The 22064-nt window shown below is 37.2% G+C and overlaps 1 protein-coding gene across 1 annotated transcript; it reads right to left on the reverse strand.

The window, feature by feature from the left end:
- Positions 1-2430: 2430 nt before the first annotated feature.
- LOC129081610 (zinc finger protein 254-like) lies at positions 2431-18146 on the reverse strand. The gene is made up of 7 exons (XM_054587277.1): positions 18018-18146; positions 14636-14856; positions 12692-12818; positions 12209-12304; positions 11356-11397; positions 4713-4786; positions 2431-4103 (listed from the first exon to the last, which is right to left on the reverse strand). The coding sequence occupies exons 2-7, from the start codon at positions 14648-14650 to the stop codon at positions 2700-2702; spliced, it is 1758 nt and encodes a 585-aa protein (XP_054443252.1). The 5' UTR covers positions 14651-14856; positions 18018-18146; the 3' UTR covers positions 2431-2699.
- Between the last annotated feature and the right edge of the window lie 3918 nt (positions 18147-22064).

Genomic DNA, 22064 nt, shown 5'->3' on the forward strand with positions numbered 1-22064 from the left:
TATTTTTGGAGGGGGGGAGTTACCTCCATTTTGAAGTTGATTTCTATATACCACTGAAGTCTATGAAAACCATTTTAAAAATCACTGAGCATCTTATACAAGCTATATGACATGATCTATGGAATAAGTAAAACATATGGTTTTATATGAAACACAGAAGAAACAGAAAAAAACTGCAAATTGCAATGTGAGATTCTCAAACCAAAAGTCATGAAATTTGGAAAAATGTAGACAAATGTAATGTACAGAAAATGACTGACATTAAAAAATCTTTAAGATTTCTCATTAGTTACTAACTCATTATATATGTTTATATTATTTTAGTCCATTATTTCCTTATACTTCTTAAAATATGTGTGCACATGTACACACACATTTCTTCCTCATTCCTCTGTTTTATTTTTAGATTGCTACATATATGTGCTGCATTCATGGTGTATAAAACCAAGTAAATCCACTTATGTGGGCTGAGAAAATTATACATATATTTATATATATTTATTTATATATAAATATATATTTATATATCTATGTATTTATATATAAATAAAGTAATAGAGAAGCTTAAAAGACATAAAGACTTTTTAAATTAGATTTGTTTGCACTTTTTAAAATTAACATTTGCCAAGCAGAGCACTCTGGTATTGGATGATAAGCAGGAGTTACACAGAAGAGCCCAAGACAAATTGAAACATACAAGTTTATAGCTCAAAGGCCCTGGTGGAAGTACACAGCAGGCCTGGAGGGGCTACATGTGGAGGTCAAGGCAGGACGCCAGCAGAGAATAGCCGCATTCAAGGCAGGTGCTTTATTAAGTACCTAATGAAAAGACCTTTGGTGTTCTTGAGCTAAATTTGTATTGCTCAAAATAAAACAAAAAGAGCAAGATTTTGGTAAGGTGTGCAGAAATCTTATCTAAGGACCACACATGGGGAAAGCCCTGAGGTGGACTTTCCTGAGGTAAGAGTGTTGCTTACAAGGGCTGCCAGAGGGTCATATCATGATCTTAAATGTATTTGTCACTCTGTGAGCTGTTGTCCAATTCATGCAATTTTGGGAGAGGTTAGTGTCAGCTGAAGGTCCCTAGCTACTGAAAATAACTGCCACAGCAGCAATATCATGTAGTTTAGCTGAACTGTAAAAACCCTTAGATCATCTTTATTGTATCTTTTATAATGCCCAAATAGGTACAATAAAAAGGAAAAATATGAATAATGGAGAAATTTTTTCATATTATTTAATGTTTAAGACAACTAAGGAAAGGGACTGCTGATGACATAATTGCACTGCATTACCAAACAGAATATTGTTACATACAACCTTAAATAAGGTTGGATATGTGAACACATTCAACTTCAATCAGCTTTATTAATAAAAATATTAAGTTCACACATAGTCTAAATAAAGCATGTCAAACCCACTATATAACCATTTGTGAATATATACATTATAAATATTTAAGAATTGTTGCTGTTCTTTTAATATAATAATGTGATAGCTGTATATTCCTTAGTTGTTGGAATAGAGGGTAATAATGTATTAAACATAAACGTACAATAATTTTATGTACTTAGAGATGAGTTGTCTGTAATTTCTCACATATCCCAGGCCACCTTTTTTTTAAAGTTCAACTATATAAACTGATGTTCGTCACTTCTATCTATGAATATTATAAAAATATATCAGGATTTTAGTTAACTGCCACCATATTTTCCTTAAAGAGTAATTGGGGAAGATAGTGAGAATTACTAATGTTCCCATATCTTATATTAATGCAGTAAAATATGCCCTTAATAGTGACATACAACAACATCCTAAGTCAACCACGAACAACATCTCCATTTAGATGTTCCTCATACACTGTGCATTACAATGTCCTCAATTTTCCATAGAAAAGAGGACATGAGTGAAACCCACCTAACATACAAAAACTCAATAGATCTTTAAGGCAGCAACATTAAAACTCATGATTTCACATGCACACTTGGAATAAAAACATAGTAGCATCAACTGATATTAGAGTAGAATCACATTAATATTTCCTCCTCAAAATATCTCAAATACAGTCAGTATAAAATAGAATATACATAATTTTTTTACATATAGAAACATCCATCCCTTTGATATTTTGAAGGATACTAAAAAGTAGTTTTTAAACTGGATTATACTACATAAGAAGAAATCTAATTTAGAATAACACATGAAAATATTTTTTACTAACTTTCTACTATGAATTCTGTGCTATTTAAAAATCATTTTCAATCACATACTCTTGTAAATTTTCTACATCTTAAAGTCAATGTAAGGCATAAATTCTTTAGTATTTCATGTTGTTATGAATATAAAAATTTCTCTACATTGTGTGATCCTTGATATTGAATAAAGCAGTAGGTCCAGCTATAGGATTTCCTGTATTCTTCCGATTTCAGGTTTCTCTGTAGTATGAATTCTCATGTGCCAATTAAGTTTTGAGCACAGGTTAAAAACTTTGCCACAATGTTTACATTTGTAAGGTTTCTCCCCACAATGAACTCTCTCATGTTGGGTAAGACACAAAGGGTAATTAAAGGTTTTGCCACACTTACCACATTTGTAATGCTTCTAGTGAGAATGAATTATCTGATGTTTTAATAAGATACGAATTCCAAGCAAAGGTTTTACCAAACATCTGTAAGGTTTCTCTCCAGTATGATCTGATGTCAAGTAAGTTTTGAGGAGTGATTAAAGGCTTTGCCAAATAGGCAACATTCATAATGGCTTACTCTAGCATGATTTCTCTGATGGTCAGTAAGTTTTGAGGACTGCCTAAAAGCTTTGCCACATTCTCTACATTTATAAGGCTTCTCTCCAGTGTGAATTTTCTGATGGTGAGTAAGGTGTGAGGACCGGCTAAAGGCTTTGTCACATTCTCTACACTTGTAAGGTCTCTCTCCAGTATGAATTTTCTCATGTGCAATAAGATATGAATGGCGTTTGAAGGCTTTGTCACATTTCCCACATTCATAAGGCTTCTCTGCAGTATGAATGCTGTGATGTTGAGTAAGTTTGGATTGCTCATAAAAGGCTTTACCACATTCTCTGCATTTGTACGGTTTTTCTCCAGTATGAAATCTTCTCTCATGTACAATAAGACAAGAATGCCATTTAAAGGCTTGGCCACATGTATTACATTTATAAGGCTTCTCTCCACTATGATTTCTCTCATGTTTCATAAGACACCAACGGTAATAAAAAGTTTTGCCACATTTTTCACATTTATAAGGCTTCTCTCGAGAATGAATTATTTGATGTTTAGTAAGGTACGAATGCCAAGAAAAGGCTTTTCCACATTCCTTACATCTATAAGGTTTCTCTTCACTATGAATGATCTGATGACGATTCAGCTTTGAGAAGCGAATAAAGGCCTTGCCACACTGTCCACATTTGTAAGGCTTTTCTCCAGTATGAATTCTCTGATGGTCAGTAAGAGTTGAGGACTGGCTAAAGGCTTTGCCACATTCTCTACATTTATAAGGCTTCTCCCCAGTGTGAATTCTCAAATGTAGAGTAAGTTTTGAGCCATAGCTAAAGGCTTTGCCACATTCTTCACATTTATGAGACTTCTCTATAGTATGAATTTTCTGATGTTGAGTCAGTTTTGAGTGCTGGTAAAAGGCTTTGTCACATACTTTACATTTGTAAGCCTTTGCCCCAGTATCAGTTATCTGATGCAAAGTGAGACCCGAAGGCCAATTAAATGTTTTACCACATTTGTAGGTTTTTTTCCCAGTATGGATTTCCTTATATGTATTCAGATAGAATATTGGATTACAGGTTCTCCTGCAAGGGTTACTTTTGTAAGCTTCTTCCCAGGTATAAATACCATCCTGTTCAATATGATCTGAAGATTGCTTAAAAGATTTGTCACATTTACTTTGTTTGCCTGTCTTTTCCATGATATGAATTACCCGATATATATCGTGATTTGACCTTTGGTCAAAAACTTCTCCACATTTATAATGATCTTCTGGAAACTGAGTTCTCTTATTATTAGTATTTGACTCTTGATTGAAGCTTTTCCAATGATCATTGCAGTGATAATTTCTGCCTCTATTATATGTACTCTGGTAACAATTGAAGATAGAAAGGCCTTTAGTGACAGCTATAGTTTCATTAAACATGAATACTTATTCCCAAATAACTATTCTAAAATACCTATTAAAGCAAGATGGTTATAAAAGAGAGTGCTCCCAAGTTTATGAAAATTATATACATTAAGAAAAAAATTATTTCTCAGCCTTAGAATGATATTGTTAAAATGACTGCCCGATCACATTTAAATTTTATATGTATGTTATAAATCTCTTAGTTTTAGAAAGAACTTACTGAAAGTTTAATCCCACCTTATATTTAGAAGAATTCAAATGGTTATTTACAGTGGATTATGTGAGTTCCCAGATATTCCACATTTCTTTTCCCAGAATGTGTAACATTTACAAATTATTTTCAGTCTTTACATCTAGAAATACATTGTTCTGCAAATGTAACTAAATTAAAGTCAGAGTTTTCACAAGATGTGTACTAGCTTTGACCTATGTTGATAACAAAAATTTTATTATGAATTGTCACAGTATAGTTCTGTCCTTATTGACATCCCTTTCTTATCACTCTTTATCAAATTTCAAGGCTTTTATTATGTGTACATTATGAAAACCACACTTTCCATATCTTACCAGTATTATTTTAGGGAATAAATCTTTTATTCCTGGATATTGCAAGAAGGCCTGGGTGTCTTCAGATGACATAGCTAAAAGATACAAAATAAATAACCATGGTTATGAAACGCAAGTAAATATACTTTGCATTTACCAGAAACTATTAACCTTATTATCTTTTTGGGTATTCCTAGAGTGAGCCAAGAGTTCACAGCATGCCAAAACTTCCATTCAAAATGGAGCCATAGGTAGACACACTTCGTCTCCTCATGCAATCACAGAGAGAATTACAACTATATCTCAAAACAAACAACAACCAGAACCATCAGAAAATCAAGCTATATGGAAGCCCCAAAATCAGGGATTTAAAGAAGTCATTCATCCAGACGGGTGCCTTCCTAAGACAGGGAGTCAAAGCAGCTCTACCTAATACACAGACAAAAAACAGAGAGGCTGCCAAATTGAGAAGAAAAAGAAACATGGTCCAAATGAAAGAACAGAACAAAACTCCAGAAAAAGAACTAAATGAAATGGAGATAACCGACCTATCAGATGCAGAGTTCAATACACTGGTAATCAGGATGCTCAAAGAACTCACTGAGTATGGCAAAAACATAAGAGAAGAAGTGAAGGTTACACTAAGTGAAATTAAGAAATACCTACAGGAAACAAATAGTGGAGAAGATGAAACCAAGAATCAAATCAACAATTTGGAACACAAGGAAGGAAAAAGCATTAAATCAGAACAGCAGGAAAAAAAATAATTCAAAAAAGTGAGGATATGTGTAGGACCTCTTTAAATGTACCAACATCTGAACTGAATTATAGGAGTACCAGAAAGAAAAGAGGAAGAACAATAAATTGAAAATTTATTTTAAAAAATAATGAAAGAAAACTTCCCTAATTTGGTGAAGGAAATAGATGTACAAGTCCAGGAGAGTCCCAAACAAGTTGGACACAAAGAGGACCACACCAAGACACATCATAATTAAAATGCCAAAGGTTAAAGATAAAGAGAGAAATTTAAAAGCAGCAAGAGAAAGGCAGAGAGTTACCCACAAAGGAGTTCCCATAAGACTATCAGCTGATTTCCTTAAAGAAATTTTGCTGGCAAGGAGGGACTGGTAAGAAGTGTTCAAAGTGATGAAAAGCAAGGACCTAGAACCTAGATTAGCCTATCCAGCAAAGCCATCATTTAGAATGGAAGGACAGATAGAGTGCTTCCCAGACAAGGTAAAGCAAAAGGAGTTCATTATCACGAAGTCATTATTACACAAAATGTTAAAGGGACTTATTAAGAAAAAGGAGATCAAAACTATGAACATTAAAAGGGCAACAAATTCACAACTATCAATAACTGAGTCTACAAAAACAAACTAAGCAAACAACCTGACCAGAACAGAATTACAGGTATGGAGGTCCTTTGGAGGGTGGACAGCTGGGAGAGGGAAGAAGGAAAATGGAAGAAAAGGTTGCAGAGATTAAGAAGCATGATTGGTAAGTACAAAAATAGACAGGGGGATGTCAAGAATAGTATGGGAAATGGAGAAGCCAAAGAACTTATATGCATGACCCCGACCCATGCACATGAACTACTGGCAGGGGGCAGGGTGGGCGCACGGGGGAGGGGGTGGAATTGTTGGAGGGAAGGATGGTACCAGGTGGAGGGGGATGGAGGGGGACAAAGGGGGAAAATTGGGACAACTGTAATAGCATAAGCAATAAATTATATTTAAAAAATAAAATTAAGAAAAAGAGATTTTGCAGAATGCCCAAGAAAGGTAACAGTAGGAAGAGTCACATCACAGACAAAAAGTTGCTTTTATTTGCCCACAATATATGCTCAAACTCCCTGGCACACAATGCTAATATTATAAGAAAACTCCCAATTCCCACTTTCTTCTCTGGACAGAAAGAGATGAGTGTGCAATGTGTTCAAAGATCTTGCTGTTTTGCAGATTCTTGAGGGATTACTTCTGTTTTGCATGATACAGAGTGCTAAAAACTGAATGCAGTATAGTGACTACTACAAAGAAAAACTGAGTAATTGTTTAAATATCACAGAGACTGTAGTACTGAAGACAGTTTTCAACATAGAAAAATATCATGGGCTCTCAAAAAGAAAACATTTTCTACTTTAAACTTATACACACAAAAGAACAACAAATACACATCCCCTAAACAGTTTTGACAGAAATTAAAATTTCTACCACAGGTGATTGTTATTTCTTTTCATCTATAGAAAGCAAGTTCATATTATTTGGTTGTTTACAATTCCTGCACCTCAGCAGAAGATATGAAAGCATACAGAGAAACAAAAAAAAAAAAACACCTGTTGAATCAGAAAAATGAAATAAATCTCCAGAAATCGGAACTATATAATGGAAATAAATTAATTACCTGATGTAGAATTGAAAATAACCATCTTAAAATGAAAAAACAGTCAAAATTGACAACTTTTTAGTATCAGGAAAACTCCATCACCAAGATGAAAATGCAAAGAGAAAGAAAGTATAAAAATAAACCACATAGAAACTGGAAGCTGAGAAACACAATACCAAAATTAAAAAATACAGTAGAATCATCAAAAACCATGTGACCAAGTTAAAGAATCAAAAAACTGGTACATAGTTTATTAAAAATTTCTTTAAAAAAAAGATTATTTGTTTGTTTGTTTGTTTACTTATAGAGAGAGGGCAAGGGAGGGAGAAAAAGAAGAAGAGAAACATCCACGTATGAGAGATACACTGATTAGCCATCTCTCACACATCCTCCACTGGGGACTTTTATAATTTTATGTATGCTTCAAACCTGTATGATCCTATTAACCAATGTCACCCCAATAAATTTAATTTTAAAAAGTTATAGAAAAGTTTTTATGATGTTTGATTTATAGCTTATAACATCAAAAGCACATGTAAACAAAGCAAACATAGTCAAATGGGATTACATCAAATACTAAAAACTCCTGTATATTAAAGCAAATAATTAGTAAGGTAAAAAAAACAACCTGTGGAATGCGATAAAATTTCAGGAAAACATGTATTGAATAAGTAACCCAAAATATATGAAGAACTTTTACAAAACAACAAGAAAAAAGAAGTAACACAATTTTAAAAATGGCCAAACCTATGTGATTAAGTGACCTATAAGAAAAAAAAAGGTACAGATACACAATGGGGAAAGACAGTTTCTTCAATTAATGGTGTTAGAAAAACTGAACAGATATATGCAAAAAAAAATGAAACTAGGCCAATTTCTTATGCCATGTTTCAAAGTAAACTAAGAATGGATTAAAAACTAAAATGTAAAATCTGAAACCATGAAGACACTGGAAGAAAGGATAGTCAATAAGCTCTCCCATCACTCTTAGAAATATTTTTTTGGATCTGTCTCTTAAGGCATGAGACAAACAAGAGATAACAAATGAGACTACAACAAAATAAGTTTTTGCACAGGAAAAGAAACCATCAACAAAATGAAAAGACCACCCACTAAATAAGTGAAGATATTGGCCAATGATACTATAAGGTTAAATATCCAAATTTTATAAGGAATTCACAAACAATCTGATTAAAGTAATGGACACAGGACCTAAATAGACATTTCCACAAAAAGGACATAGAACTGGCCTACAGGTTTATTTAAGAATGCTCAACATCATTCATCATCAGAGAAATGCAAATTAAAACCACAAGAAAACAACACCAAACACCAATCAGGATGGCAATCATCACTAAACGGACAAACACATGCTTGGCAATGGGGTAGACACACAGGAGTGTCCAACCCATGGCCCATGGGCCGCATGCAGCCCAGGATGGCTATGAATGTGGTCCAACACATAAATTTACTTAAAACATTATGAGATTTTTTTTTTGCTTTTGTTAGTGTTTGTGTATTTAATGTGTGATCCAAAACAGCTCTTTTAGTGTGACCCAGAGACACCAAAAGGTTGGACACCTCTGGTAGAGAAATGATCATTCAAATGCACTATATATCGATATATAGGTGTAGCCAATTTGGAGGGTCCTCAAAAATTTACAAACAATTACCATAGGATCAACAATTCAATTTCTGGGGAACTATGCAAAGAATATAAGAATATGAACTCAAATTTTGCAACACTATATCAACTGCAACATTATTTAAAATAAACAAGATATGGACTGAACAAAAAAAATGACTATCTTTAGAATGGTGTGGTACAATTTGGAATACATTTTAAAATTTAATTACAGTTCATATAATATTGTCAGAAAGTTTATATTCAAAATTTTCCCAACATGCACTCAGAAGGGGAAAACTTATATTCAAAATTTTCCTCTCCAATACGCACTCAGAACAGCATAAAAAAATGAGGACAGTGTAAGGAGACCCTGGGACAACTTCAAGCATAACATCAATCTCATCCTGTGGGTGTGAAAAGGAGAAAAGAGAAAGCAAAACATTGAAAATATGACAAAAACTTCCCTAACCTGGTGGAGGAAAGAGACATGCAGGTCCACAAGTTCAGAGAGTCCCAAACAAGATGAATACAAAGAGTCCAACAGAAAGATACATAATAATTAAAATAGCAAAGGTTAAAGACAGAGAATCTTAAAAACAGCACAAGAAAAGCTCCCACAAGACTGTCAGCTGATTTCTGAAGAGAAACTTTGCAAGCCAGAAGGGATTAGCACATAACATTCAAAAGCAAGAAACTACAATCGAGATTACTCTATCCAGCAAAGCTATCATTTAGAACAGAAAAATAAAGAGCTTCCCATTAAAAAAAAAAAAGCTGAAGGAGCTTATCATCATCAAACCAGTATTACAAGAAATGTTAGAGTCTTCTTTAAAAAGAATAAAATAAAGATAAAAAATATGAATAGTAAATGGCCATAAAAAAGAATGAAAATCTTACTATTTACAACAGCAAAAAGGCACCTAGAAGGTGGTATAAGTGAAATACGTAAGGCAAAGACAGACATAATCATATGCCCTATGATTTCACATATATATAGAATTTAAAGACAATGTATGAACAAACCAACCAGAAATAGACTGATAGATACAGAGAACAGACAGATGGCTGCTGGGTGGGGGTGGGTTGCATGACTGGGTGAAGTGATGGAGAAGTACAAATTGGTAGCTACAAAATAGTCATAGGGATGTAAAGTACAGCATAGGAAATGTATTGGGTTGGCTAAAAAGTCCATATGATTTTTTTCCATAAAATAAAGACACATTTTTCATTTTCACCAATAACTTTATTGATTTGGATATTTTCTGAGTATGACAGCTATCTCCCATGTGGTATAACACTGATTGTTCTCAGTTAAAGTCTCTATTTGATCACTATCAACTTCAACTGGTCTACCTGACCATGGAGCATCGTCCAGCAAAAAATCTTCAGCACAAAACTTTGCAAACCACTTTTGACACATTTGATCAGTCACAGCACCTTCTCCATACACTGCAGAAATCTTTTTTTTTTTTTTGGCATTTCAGCTGTGTTTTTATCTTTCTTGAAATAATAAAGCATAATATGCCAAAAATATTGCATATTTTCTTCCATCTTCAATATTAAAATGGCTATACAAAAATACACCAATTTTGATTTTTTTAAAATGCACAGTGATATGACAGCTGTCACCATGCAATTTAACAAAATTATTTCGAATGAAGTTGAAGACAACTAAGCACTACTAGAGCCATTGCACAGAAAAAAACCTAACGAACTTTTTGGCCAACCCAACGGAAAATAATATTGTAATAACTATGTATGGTGCCAGCTGGGTACTGGAAATATCAGGGGGGTTGCTATAAGACTTTGTAAATTATATGATTGTCTAACCACTACGGTGTACACCTGAAACTAATATAAAATAATATTGAATTGAAAAAAAATGCAAAACAAAAATAGAAAATTTATCCCCAGGAATCTGAATACTATATGAAAGTAGTATTGAAAAAGAATTCTTCTTTGTAACCATAAATTTTAACTGCGAGTGTGCCTGCATAAACAAACATTTTGCATCACAGCATGTGATATATGGCAGGAAAATTTCCCAAGAAATGCATTTAAATCATTTAAAAATAGCTCTAAAGTGTCATTTTAATAAAGAAGCATTTATTTATTTGTTTTCCAAATTATAAGAAAAATTTGTTAAGAAATTACAGAGGTAGTAGAAGTGAGCCAGCCTGGCTGTGTAGGATTAGGAAACAAGGTACAGAAGCAGAAGAAAGGCCTCTGGAAGGCAAAGGGCTATGAGACTGGGGAAAAAAGGGGAGGAGAGAAAAGCATGAGCATGCTCATGAGAGGGAGAGCAAAATAACGAAACATTTAAATGACATGAGATGAGAATGACATGAGAAATTTTTCAGTTATTAATACATCTCAGCTATTCTTATACAAAATGTGTCTGCTGTAATCCATCCCACAGAAAAAAAAGTTAATTTCTAAATAAATAAACCATAATAAAGTTGTAAAATATGAACAGAATGACTGATCTTTAAACTAAAAATTTCAGATTAAGTACAACATGATTAAAAGACATACTGAGGAAAACCAATGAAAAATCTAATCACTGTTTTTTGCCTAAAGTAAACTTAAACTGAGGAACAAAACATTTTCCTGAATATGAAATGTCTAAGATTTCTATAACTCACTTCTTACCAAAGGAGTACACTTGAACACGTTGTACCAGCATTTCTCCATCTAAAAGCACAAATTTGACAAAGATCTAATCAGAAAGTGAAAATACATAGGACACAACCCGGGCAGCTTTGGACTGAACAAGAGAGTATGATAAAATGATAGTGATGAAGAAGTCGGGTAACAACAGAGACTTTCCTATGTGGTGGGCAGTGTTTTAAGGTTGTCTATGGCAGTAACTTATTGAAGAATTCTATGAGGTAATAGGTAAATATAACTATTCTAACATGGAGAAACTGCAACATATAGGTTGGAAATTTCTTATTAGTTCATGCAAAGAGAAATAACCTTTTGAAGTGAAGTAGAAAATTTGATTTTCTCATTTTGGGGAGGTGCATTGTGTATGATGAAATCACTGAGACTGAGCGTTGTAGAATCTTACTTGAAGCCTCCATAGAGTTAGAAATTAAATACCAGAAAACATGACACCTGTCCCCAGGATCCCTGTGATTTCTGCAACAAATTTCAGAATCTCAACAATTTCCTTCATAAACGCCTTACATGAAAAAAATATAAAAATCAAAAGGCTTAACATACAATTCCTTAGTGACGTGCATTAATTTTCCCAGGTTCCCAAAGCGAAAGAAGAGGAGTCAGACCATGGTGGCCCCCACAGCTGTTATGATGAGAAAGGTCACTGAGGCAGGAGAGTTCTGAGAGGATATAGGAGCCTGGGACCTGCTGGATGTGAGCTGGCTCTGTATGACAGCAACAGAAATAAACCTGGGATTCTCAAAATCCTTTCCACAGCTCATCAAGCCACATTTTAAGATCTGGCTTCCTCTGTGACACCTGCTTCCACATTCCCACCTACCTGGGTGGGCAGATATTGTCTGTTTTCTATTCACATCCCAGCGCGCCTTCATTTGCTCCAAAAAGGTGACAAGTATGGGCTTAGAAAGAGAAAGTCCTGTTTATTAAAAAACAAAACAAAACAAAACAAAAAAACAGAACATGAGTTTCGGTAGAGACAATCCCATTTCCAATCCAGTCTGTACTAAGGTGAGAAGACATGGTAGAATATTACAATATTCTACAAAATGATTTTCTGAAACATCGTTTTCGGACAGCACCTTAAATATTCTAGACAGCATGTAAAGTTTTCAGACGCTGAGTTCTTATTTCAAATATATAACAAAGCTTTTCTAGTTTTACACCAGAAAATCCCCAATTTGTTCCTTGAGGGCAAGAATCTGAAAGGCTACCATACAAAACAGATGTCCACAAATGATGTTACTAATAAAGAAAATAAAACGCTGCCAGTAGAGGAGGAGGCCTGGAAAGAAGTCATCCTCACCCAGGGAGACCAGGTTCCTGTAGTTCTCCAACATCACATCCATGTACAGTTTCTGTTGAGCTGAGTCCAGACATTCCCACTCCTCCCCAGAGAAATCTACTGACACATCCCTGAAGGTCAACGATTGCTGGAAAAAACAAGAGACACATTTACCAAGGAGACACCAGTGGAGTTCATACTGTTGTCCAATATGAAAACAGTGTTTGAAGTGGTTTTGACCTAGGAGAGTATCCTGAATCATCCAGTAAGGTCATTTTGACCCCGTAACACTCTCTAACGTACTTTCTGACACTGAGCAATGAGGATGGCACATGTCCACAAATCAATTGCAGAGACTTTACTTTTCAGGAAAATAAACTTCAAACTGAAGGAACAGACACAGGCATATGGATTTGTGAGTGTTGTATTGGTATCATCCAGAATGAGCTGTGTATATTTATCAGCTGGAAAAGGCAAGGTGAGTCGTACATATAAGTACTTCTTCAAATTTAAAGTGGATAACAAAGAACTGCACTTCTGTAAAACTGCAGATCCTGACTCAGGAGTGCTGACGTGGGGCCTGTGTTTCAACATCTTTAACAAGCTCACTTTTTATTAGTGACACCGCTGTCTGTGGGCCATGTGCCATGTTCTGAATAGCACAGCAAAAGAAAACACAGGGAAAAATTCATACATGACTTTGAACTGAAGGAGTTTCATAGGATTTACAGTCTTCACACCACAGTAAGCATAGCAACTACAATTGTTTTAAAATTTACTATAAATAATCTTACAAGATTATTCTTCCTGCGTTACCAGAGCATTTTGTGAAACATACTGTAAAGAGTACACCATGGGCATTACTCCAATGTGATCTAAAATGTTTGAAAAAATAAAAAGGGAAATACACATGAAGAAATCTAATGAATGTTCACAGCAGTTTCTCTGAGAATAGCAAAAAGGAAGAAGAAAAGGTAGCTCACATAACATTAACATTTTATGCACACACAGATATACACATGGGAACTATGTGTGTGATGAAATCATTGAGACTGAACTTTGTAGGACCTTATTTGAAGCCTCCATAGAATTAGAAATTATATCACTTTAAAAGTGATAGAAAATAGAACTTTTACATCCATGAAATCAAGGTTAATTAGCAATTCTGTAAATCTCATGAATTGTCCAATGGATGATATTTTATAAACACAATAGGAAGAACATACATAATAATGAAAAAGATGTTAAAGCTCTTGTTACTTAGTCTTTAATTTCTTTGAAAATTTTCATGTGTCATTAGTGGAGAGCAATCTGCTGTGACATTACACAGGGAGAATAAAGAAAGAAATCATTACGTGAAAATGATCACAAAATAACCATTAATTTCTACAAATGTCAATGTACATATACCTCCCATGTCTGTACTCTAACAGTACATTTAAATAGTCTTTCTTACCAATCTAGTGAGCAAGTCCCTTCTATCTACTCTCCTTTGTCAGAACTTTCTGAGCTATCAAGAACAGTAAAATGAGCATTTTCTTACCCTCGTCTATAGAACTGATGCTGCAGCCACATGGACCTAAACCTACACCCCCTTCTTCACCAATACCTGAGCCTCTGAGCCCATCCCAACAGGGACAGTGGACATGGGTCCTTTCCCAGGTTAATCTGTCACAAAGGGGATGTTTTCAGTAGCTGAAAGTCATTAATTCAAGAAGGAAATTCTTCATGCCCTTTGAGAGCCTGGATAAAGAGAATGCAGAGAAGGCTCTGGGACAAAGGAGAGAAGTATATAAACTGCTGATCTTGATGACTATAAGAAGAAAAGGGAAAAAAATGAGTAGATGAAAACAATCTTGCTAGGCAAGAACATCAGAAGTAGAAAATTAAAGGTTGCAGGTTGCAAATTCAGAGATGTTAGGAAGAAAAGCTGACACAACCTCTGACCCAGGACATATCTTTTACCTGAGAAGCAGCCATGTTGTTCTTGCTCCTGCTGTGGGTTGCTTTCTCACGCGATGGCACGTTGGGGAGTTACATCTGCATTTTGAGGATGTGCCTTCGAAAGCGTCCACACAGCCCCTTCCTCTACTTCCACCACACTCACAGACAGAAGGGTGTGGAAATGCTAAATTGGCCTCCCTCTTGTGTTCTTTTTTCACAGGAGACTCAGGAACAGTGAGCTCCTACATGGAGACCACAGTGTGAGTTTTTTCTTTCTTTCTTCATGTGCTCTCTCCTCCCACAGACATCCACAAATTCCTAGAACCATGAAAACGTGTGCTCCTCTCCAGGACCCTCAAACCCAACAGGGCACCCCGTTACCTACCCTCACCAAAGCCTGATCCTCTCACAAATGCATCCCTGAGTGCATTTGTGATCAACTAAGCTCCAAGGGCTCTTCTTTTGCCTCTGTTTCTTGTTCCCAGAGCCCATTTCTTCTCCCTCTGACTTTCTAAATAAAATTTCTTACATAAAGAAAACAAAACAACAACAAAGAATGCATCTCAGAGCCTTCCTGCTAATCCCTGGGCCCACCTTAGCATCACCTGGAGCACCTCAGTAAACAATGATGCTCCACCTGGAACAGTCGTCAAACTTTGTGGAGGATGGCACAGCTGATGCCATTTTTTAAAAACTCCTCATGTGACCTAACAGGAACTCAGAGGGGAACAGCTTATCTTTGAGTTGTTTTTGTTGTTGTTTTGTTGTTTATTTGTTGTTGTCGCTGCTTTTTTTTTTTTTAAAGAGGGGAAGGGAGGGAGAAAGAGAGGGAAAGAAACATCAAAAGGCTGCCTCTCGTACACCCGCAAGTGGGGAACTAGCCCACAACCCAGGCATGCATTATGACCAGGAATCACCTTTTGCTTTTCAGGAAAATGCCCAACCCACTGATCTACACTGGTCAGAATGGAACAGTTCAGCTTTAATAAGCATGTACATCATTTGGGGATCTGGACTGCACTCTAAGTTATGGTTCTGCAGGTCTGCAGTGGGACCCATGATATAGCATCTTTAACTAGTTCCTTTCTGGTGCTTGTGTTGCTTCCCCGGAGCTGTTTTCTGTAGCACTGCAGGGGCAGATACCAGACCCATCACATCTCAGACGTCCGGGTACCGTAATGGCTTGGAGAGGGGTCTATCAAAGGACAGAATTCCTTCTTCTTTTCCAGGAAATTATAGTAAATTATTTTAAAAACATAAAATGATAACATAGGTTGTAAACCTGAAAACTTTTTTAAAAGTTGGCTATAAAAATATGCGCATCAAATTACAAAGTGAATGGATGGGCTCTGTGCAAAATCAAGATGAGGGTTAACCCAGTCCTTCCTTCAGTATTTTCAGAGAATGGACAAGAGAGACTTAAGGAGAACAGCTCCTTTGTGGCTCACAGTCACTAATTCAACAAATCACATAAAGGAAAAAGCTGCTGAAAATTAGACAAACTCATGAAACTAGGTTCTGACTGTTGAGCTCACTGACATCCTTACCAAGTGCACACTGGAATAGCCTGATATTATTGACTAAGTACCAATGGAGGTTTCCACGTATGATAAAGAGTAGAAAAGATGCAGGGCTCAGAATATAAACTAGACACAATATAAGAGGAAAACGATTTGGGATTTTTTTTTAATGTAATGACTTCTATGGTTGGTCAAAGATTTTTAAAAAATTAAGACTACTTCATATTTAGAAAAGAATGTTAAGTGCTGGTTAAGAAATAGCCCCAATGCTGATTTCAAAAGTTAATGACTACTCACAGAAAAGCAGGTATTCAACAGACTAAAATTTCTCTCAATCTTTTTTAAAAAAGAGAAATTCAATGTGAGATGTAGAAGGAGAAGTAAATCCATGGGGCAGGAAAAAGTAAGACCCAATGCTTTTAATATTCCTGCAAAAGCTTCATGTAGTGACAGATTAATTTATTTCTTCTCCCAAGTCACCTCCCTCTTCCCATCCCAAGAAATGAGAAGGGACCCATGACTGACACACAAGCCTCTGCCCTCTGATTGGAAACCAATGATTTAAAATTCTTATAAACCAGAGATCTGTAATTCTCATTCAAATCTATTTAATGGAAACAATTCAATATGTTAAATATATAAAGCCACAAGCCGCTATCTCACAACTTAGTCATCCGCATCCCATCAGCTCACCACTTCTCTTCATCCAGGTTCCCCTTCTTCCGGGCTACCACGTATTTCAGTGTATGGATCTGTGACTGTCTCTTCCCTGTCTCTCTGCACTGTTGTCCTTTTCTGTTTTCCCCCTGCCTTCTCCCCTGCTCTTTCTCCCCTTTTTTCTATTGCTGTCCCTACACCTGTTTCGTGAAACAACTGAAACCTATTTCACCTTTAGCCGCTCTTTCTCCCTGAGCTTTCTGATTGCTCTCATCTCCACGGGTCTGGGTGTTTCTCTCCCCCGCCCCGCACGCCGCCCCGCACGCCGCCCCGCCCCGCGCCCCGCCCCGCGCCCCAGTTACACTCTTCCCTGTCACCCCTGCCCCCAGCTGGCTGACTCTCAGTGCTGTTTCTCCCTCAGGTCCGTCACCCGAAACCCGCTTTCCGTCCCTGCTCTCGCTCCCCCAACTCTCCTCAGAACCACTGCCTCCGTCTGAAGCGCCTCGCCCGTTGCCGCCCCGCGTCCGCTCACAGGCCCCTCTGCCTGTCAGCTCCCCTCGTCTCTCTGGGGCTCCTCCGTCTCCTCGGCTCCCTTCCCCAGTTACCCTTTCACTCGTCCGTTGCGATCCCGTCCCTCCCACATCCCCTGCGCGGCCGTCTCTTAAGGCCCCTCGCGGACCTTTTCTCCCCCTCACGCGTCCGTCTCTCTCATTCCGGATCCGGATCCCCTCGTTCCGGCGCTTTCGCGGCTACCCCGTCGCCGTCACCACTTCCACAAAGCCCCTCCCGCGTTGGGCAGGTCACCTCTCCTGGGGACACTGTGTTCTCCCCTCCTAAGTCCCAACCCATGGAAACTGTGCTCTTCCTGGGAAAGGGAGGGAGGGGTCCTGCAGATCCCCAGGCCGGGGTGCAGTCAGGGCTTCAGGGGCCGAGAGCGGCGGGGCGGGAAGAGGGGTGCAAAAGGTTTATCCGAATCACCCGAGTCTGTCTCTCGAGACGTTGAACAAAGCGGAATGGAAGGGCTGCCCAGGAAACAGCTTTAAGCTAATAAACCACGGAGCAGGCCGTGTCCAATGGCCGGAAGGTGGAGGGGCTACGGGCAGGATGGCCCCAGAGTTTCCGCAGAAACGAACACGGAGCGTCCCCACGGCCCCCTACCCCGCACCCCCCCACCCCCACCCCTGCCTCCACCGAGGGAAGACGTCAGTGTTGGGGCCTCTACTCACCGTCGTAGGAGGCTCTGGAGTGGGGATTTCAACGTCTGCAGAGACCCCCAAGGATTCGTACTTGCGTTGGAATTTGGACAGAACCGATCCGGAAGATGCGAAGGACCTCGCCACTCCAGAGCCCCTTCTGGGACTGCAGGGAACTGCGCGTGCGCTTCTCCGCGGAAGCAGCGTGGTTTTGGCTAGTGGCTGGCCGTGAAAAGTGGCCACACCAGTGATGGGAGAGCGGAAGGAAGTGGAGGGAGTGATGTCGGGGCACAGCAAGAGCTCCCCTTCGCCTTGCTCTCATTGGATACAGCCTTTTCTTGTTGATTGCGTTTGACTCACCCACATCATTATTCTTAAAGTTTGTAAGATTTCTCTCCAAAATTAATATTACGATGACCCTCCAAGGATTCAATTTGGGATAAGATCTTTCTATTATCATACATTCTAAGATTTCTCTTAGACGTATGTTGACTGATGTTTACTAATGTCTGACCATCAGTTAAATACATTGCAAGCCTCATCATATTTTAACTTTTCTACCGGAACGAATTTCTGATGCTCAGTGAAAATTGTTCCTGCCCAAAGGCCTTCCAAAGTCATTATGTTTGTAACTTTCCTCTGAGTATAATTGTGATATGTGTTTAAGAATGATAAACCAAAACTTTCCCATTTTTATTGCAAAGGCTTCTTGTCATACTAATTAGAATTTCCAGTTGTATAGAGAAATAGCGATGGGAAAGAGAAACATGGATCCACTGTTGTCTTCTCAGCGCTGTAGACCTAGTCCACAACCCAGGCATGCGTCAGGAACCTCCACCACCACCTTTCAGTTTACAGGACAAACTCCAGCCATTTGAACTACGCTGTCCAGGACCTGAATATTTGTTGTTGTTGTTGTTGTTGTTTTAATACAATGTTGGGAATAATTTTGGTGATATTTGGAAGGTAATTATGGACATTATACATTGTTATATAATATTGCATACAGTCATGTTGGGATGAAAGAGACTTCAACATGCACACCACTGTTCATAAAAACAATTAAATACATGGTTGGAGGACTTTTCATCAAATTCAAAACCATTGGGGAATGGGTAATTATCAGTGAAAGCCAAGAAATTATTTTGTTTATAAGAAATTTTGTTGCTTGTAAAATTTACAAGGGAGTAAAATGAACATATTCATAAGAATAAAGACTATTTCCTCAATTAATGGAAAGTTTTGACATGTCTCCCTGCAATATCACTATAATACATATGAACAAAGGGGGAAACATTTTCACTATAGTTGCACGGACAGTTGTAGTCCTGTGAGAAGATCTGAGGATCACAAACATGTCACAGAGACTGACTGCCCAGCCCCACCTCTGGTGCACCACAGTGAACCTCCAGTGCAGACAGCAAGAAGAAATCCCGTGAATCTTTTTCCCATTTCAGTCACAGAGGCAGAGTTTGGAAGGAAAAGAGGTGGATGAGGAGTTGGGGTAAGTGCTCACAGCTTTAAAAGGGATTCCTGAGGGTCAGAAATTATTAGTCCAGTGGCAAAGACATAGGAGTAGGAGGCATAATTCCTGACAAACGGACTGAGTGTGTGGACATGAACTAGACATTCTGACACCACACTAATCCGCGTGCTGATGACACGCTATATTGTAACCCTCGCTATTGGTGGTGCTGGCTCATGGTTTACTTCTCTGGCAGTTAATCTCATTAAATTTACCTCCGGTTCTAACTTTGGTTTGCCTGACATCAGAGATCCTATGACATTATTTGCAGAATAATAACCGCTAATAAATCTCCATGCATATAATGATGTTTAAAAAAATGATTGGTCCAGTTATGTAGAGAAACTATATACCTTAGTGAAAATGGGTAGGATATGCGTTTTTCCTTTACTGGTAATTATATTAAATGCTTAATAAAGGCAGTAGTTGGATTAGACAGAACACACTGCTGGTGTGGTTAGTATGGTGAGAATATTTCTTGAATTTCAATAAAAAACTTAGGAGAAAATGTCATCAATGTGGGTTTCATGTCCAGAGAGAAACCAGTGGGTGGCAGGCACTTTGTTAGTTTACACCTTTCAATTATACCAAGTAATATACTTCTTTCTGGGTTAAAAACACTTCTTTTCAGGAGGGTGCTCATAGAAACGTTCAAAAACTAGACTGTGGGGATAATATCACAACTTTGTGAATAGACTAAAAATCACTGAATTCTCTATTTAAAACAAAAAATGTCTGTGGTAACGTCAAAATTTGCTTTTCAAAATTGAATTCTACTATATGAAATTAATGTGTATATTGCAAATCTTTTCGATTAAACTTAACGTCTTTTGAGTCTAATTCAATAATTATTACATTATTTTTTAAAAGACTTTATTTTTAATTTACTTTTAGAGAGAGGGGAATGGAGGGAAAGAGAGAGAGAAAAATATCAATCAGTTGCCTCTCGCATGCCGCCATATGGGGACCTGGCCCACAACCGAGGCATGTGCCCTGATTGGGAATCAAACTGGCGACCTTTTGGTTCACAGGCCAGCAATCAATCCACTGAGCCACACCAGCCAGGGCTTACATTACTTTTAAGTTTTTCTCTGTAGCCCTCCACTGGGAATGTCTTCTGTAATCAATACTAACTTAGAGACTACCCTAAAACATTTTTTGCTCACTCAAGTTCTGTCAGGTAGACATAGTATCATGCAATTATGTTAGTAGTTTATATCATTTCACCTTTGTACCTAGAAAAAGGAAAACATGTCTCCTTACCATAGGAACAGTAAACCATTCTTGCCTCAATCCAACTCCATTTTGGATAATTTTTCCTATAAGATAATACAGTAAAAGTATATCTCCATCATATTTAAATACTCATTAATTGTTAATATTCTCCAGTGAAATAAGACATGTTTATTATAACCACAACTATGTACAAGGATAACCCATTTTAAAATGACAAGAGCTATCCCTAAAATTAAGTACAGATGTTCAGTAGTTGAAAGATAAAAATAATTCACCTTGTTAGGGTAGCACCACAGTTAAGAGACTTGCCTTTGCAGCCAGACAACAAAAACTCAAATCCTGATTCAGCCACTTTCAGGGATGCAATTGAATGTTTAAACCTGATTTTGTTTTAGGTTCTTTCATCTGAGGAAAGAGAATAACATCAGTACTCATTTCAGAGATTTCAAGATTCAATCATTTATTAGAAATTGCACATTGGTAACAGTGACTCTTACTCAAAGTGTGACATAAAACATAATAAACATCAAAATAAAGATCTCTTATGAAAGACACATTTATTATTTTGGGATGAGAACAAATTCTAGGTGGAGGACATTGGGTGCCAGCTGTCATGATATAGGACCACAAATTTCACTTTCCTTGCCAGGTCCACTAGCTCTGAATAGAAATATCAATCACTAAGAAATGACAGAACAGCTCCCAGACATTTGACAATAGCGATTAACTCCTTGTCACAAAAAAAGATGGCTGCAATCTTGGGGACTGTTTTCTACATCACTCTATTCCATTTACTTTATTGGTGGACCTCCACACACTTGATTTTCAAGTACCTGGCCAGGTTGAAAAAACTTCAGTTCACAACCTCGTATCATTTCAGTTCTTTCATTGAACCAAAGACCTAAAGGAACTCTCTTCCTATTTATGGAGCACTTACTTTGTCCCTGTCATCATTTTATGTACATTTTCATGTCACAAGTGTTCCAACACAGTCCACTGATTTATGTATCTCTTAGTGTGTTTAATGGGAAAAAATGGAAATGAAATATATAATCTGGGTCACAGTGAAGGAAAAAAATGCTAAGGAAAAAGAAATTTTAATAGTTCATAAATGAACAATGTAAAGGATTGCCTACTACTCTAATTTGTAATCAACATTTTCATAACCATTAAAAATTTGCTGTTTAAGTTGTTTAGTAATATTTCTTATCTAGTAAACATGACAAAGCATTAATTTTCCTTAAACTGGTGTAAAATTTTCCTATTAAGGGTTTAGATAAAGTAGTTTACGAGCATTTTCAACAACCATGTCCTACAAT

This window comes from Pteronotus mesoamericanus, unplaced genomic scaffold (assembly GCF_021234165.1).
Source record: "Pteronotus mesoamericanus isolate MK-2021 breed Mesoamerican mustached bat unplaced genomic scaffold, CSHL_Meso_final scaffold_1135, whole genome shotgun sequence".
NCBI classification, from domain to species: Eukaryota; Metazoa; Chordata; class Mammalia; order Chiroptera; family Mormoopidae; genus Pteronotus; species Pteronotus mesoamericanus.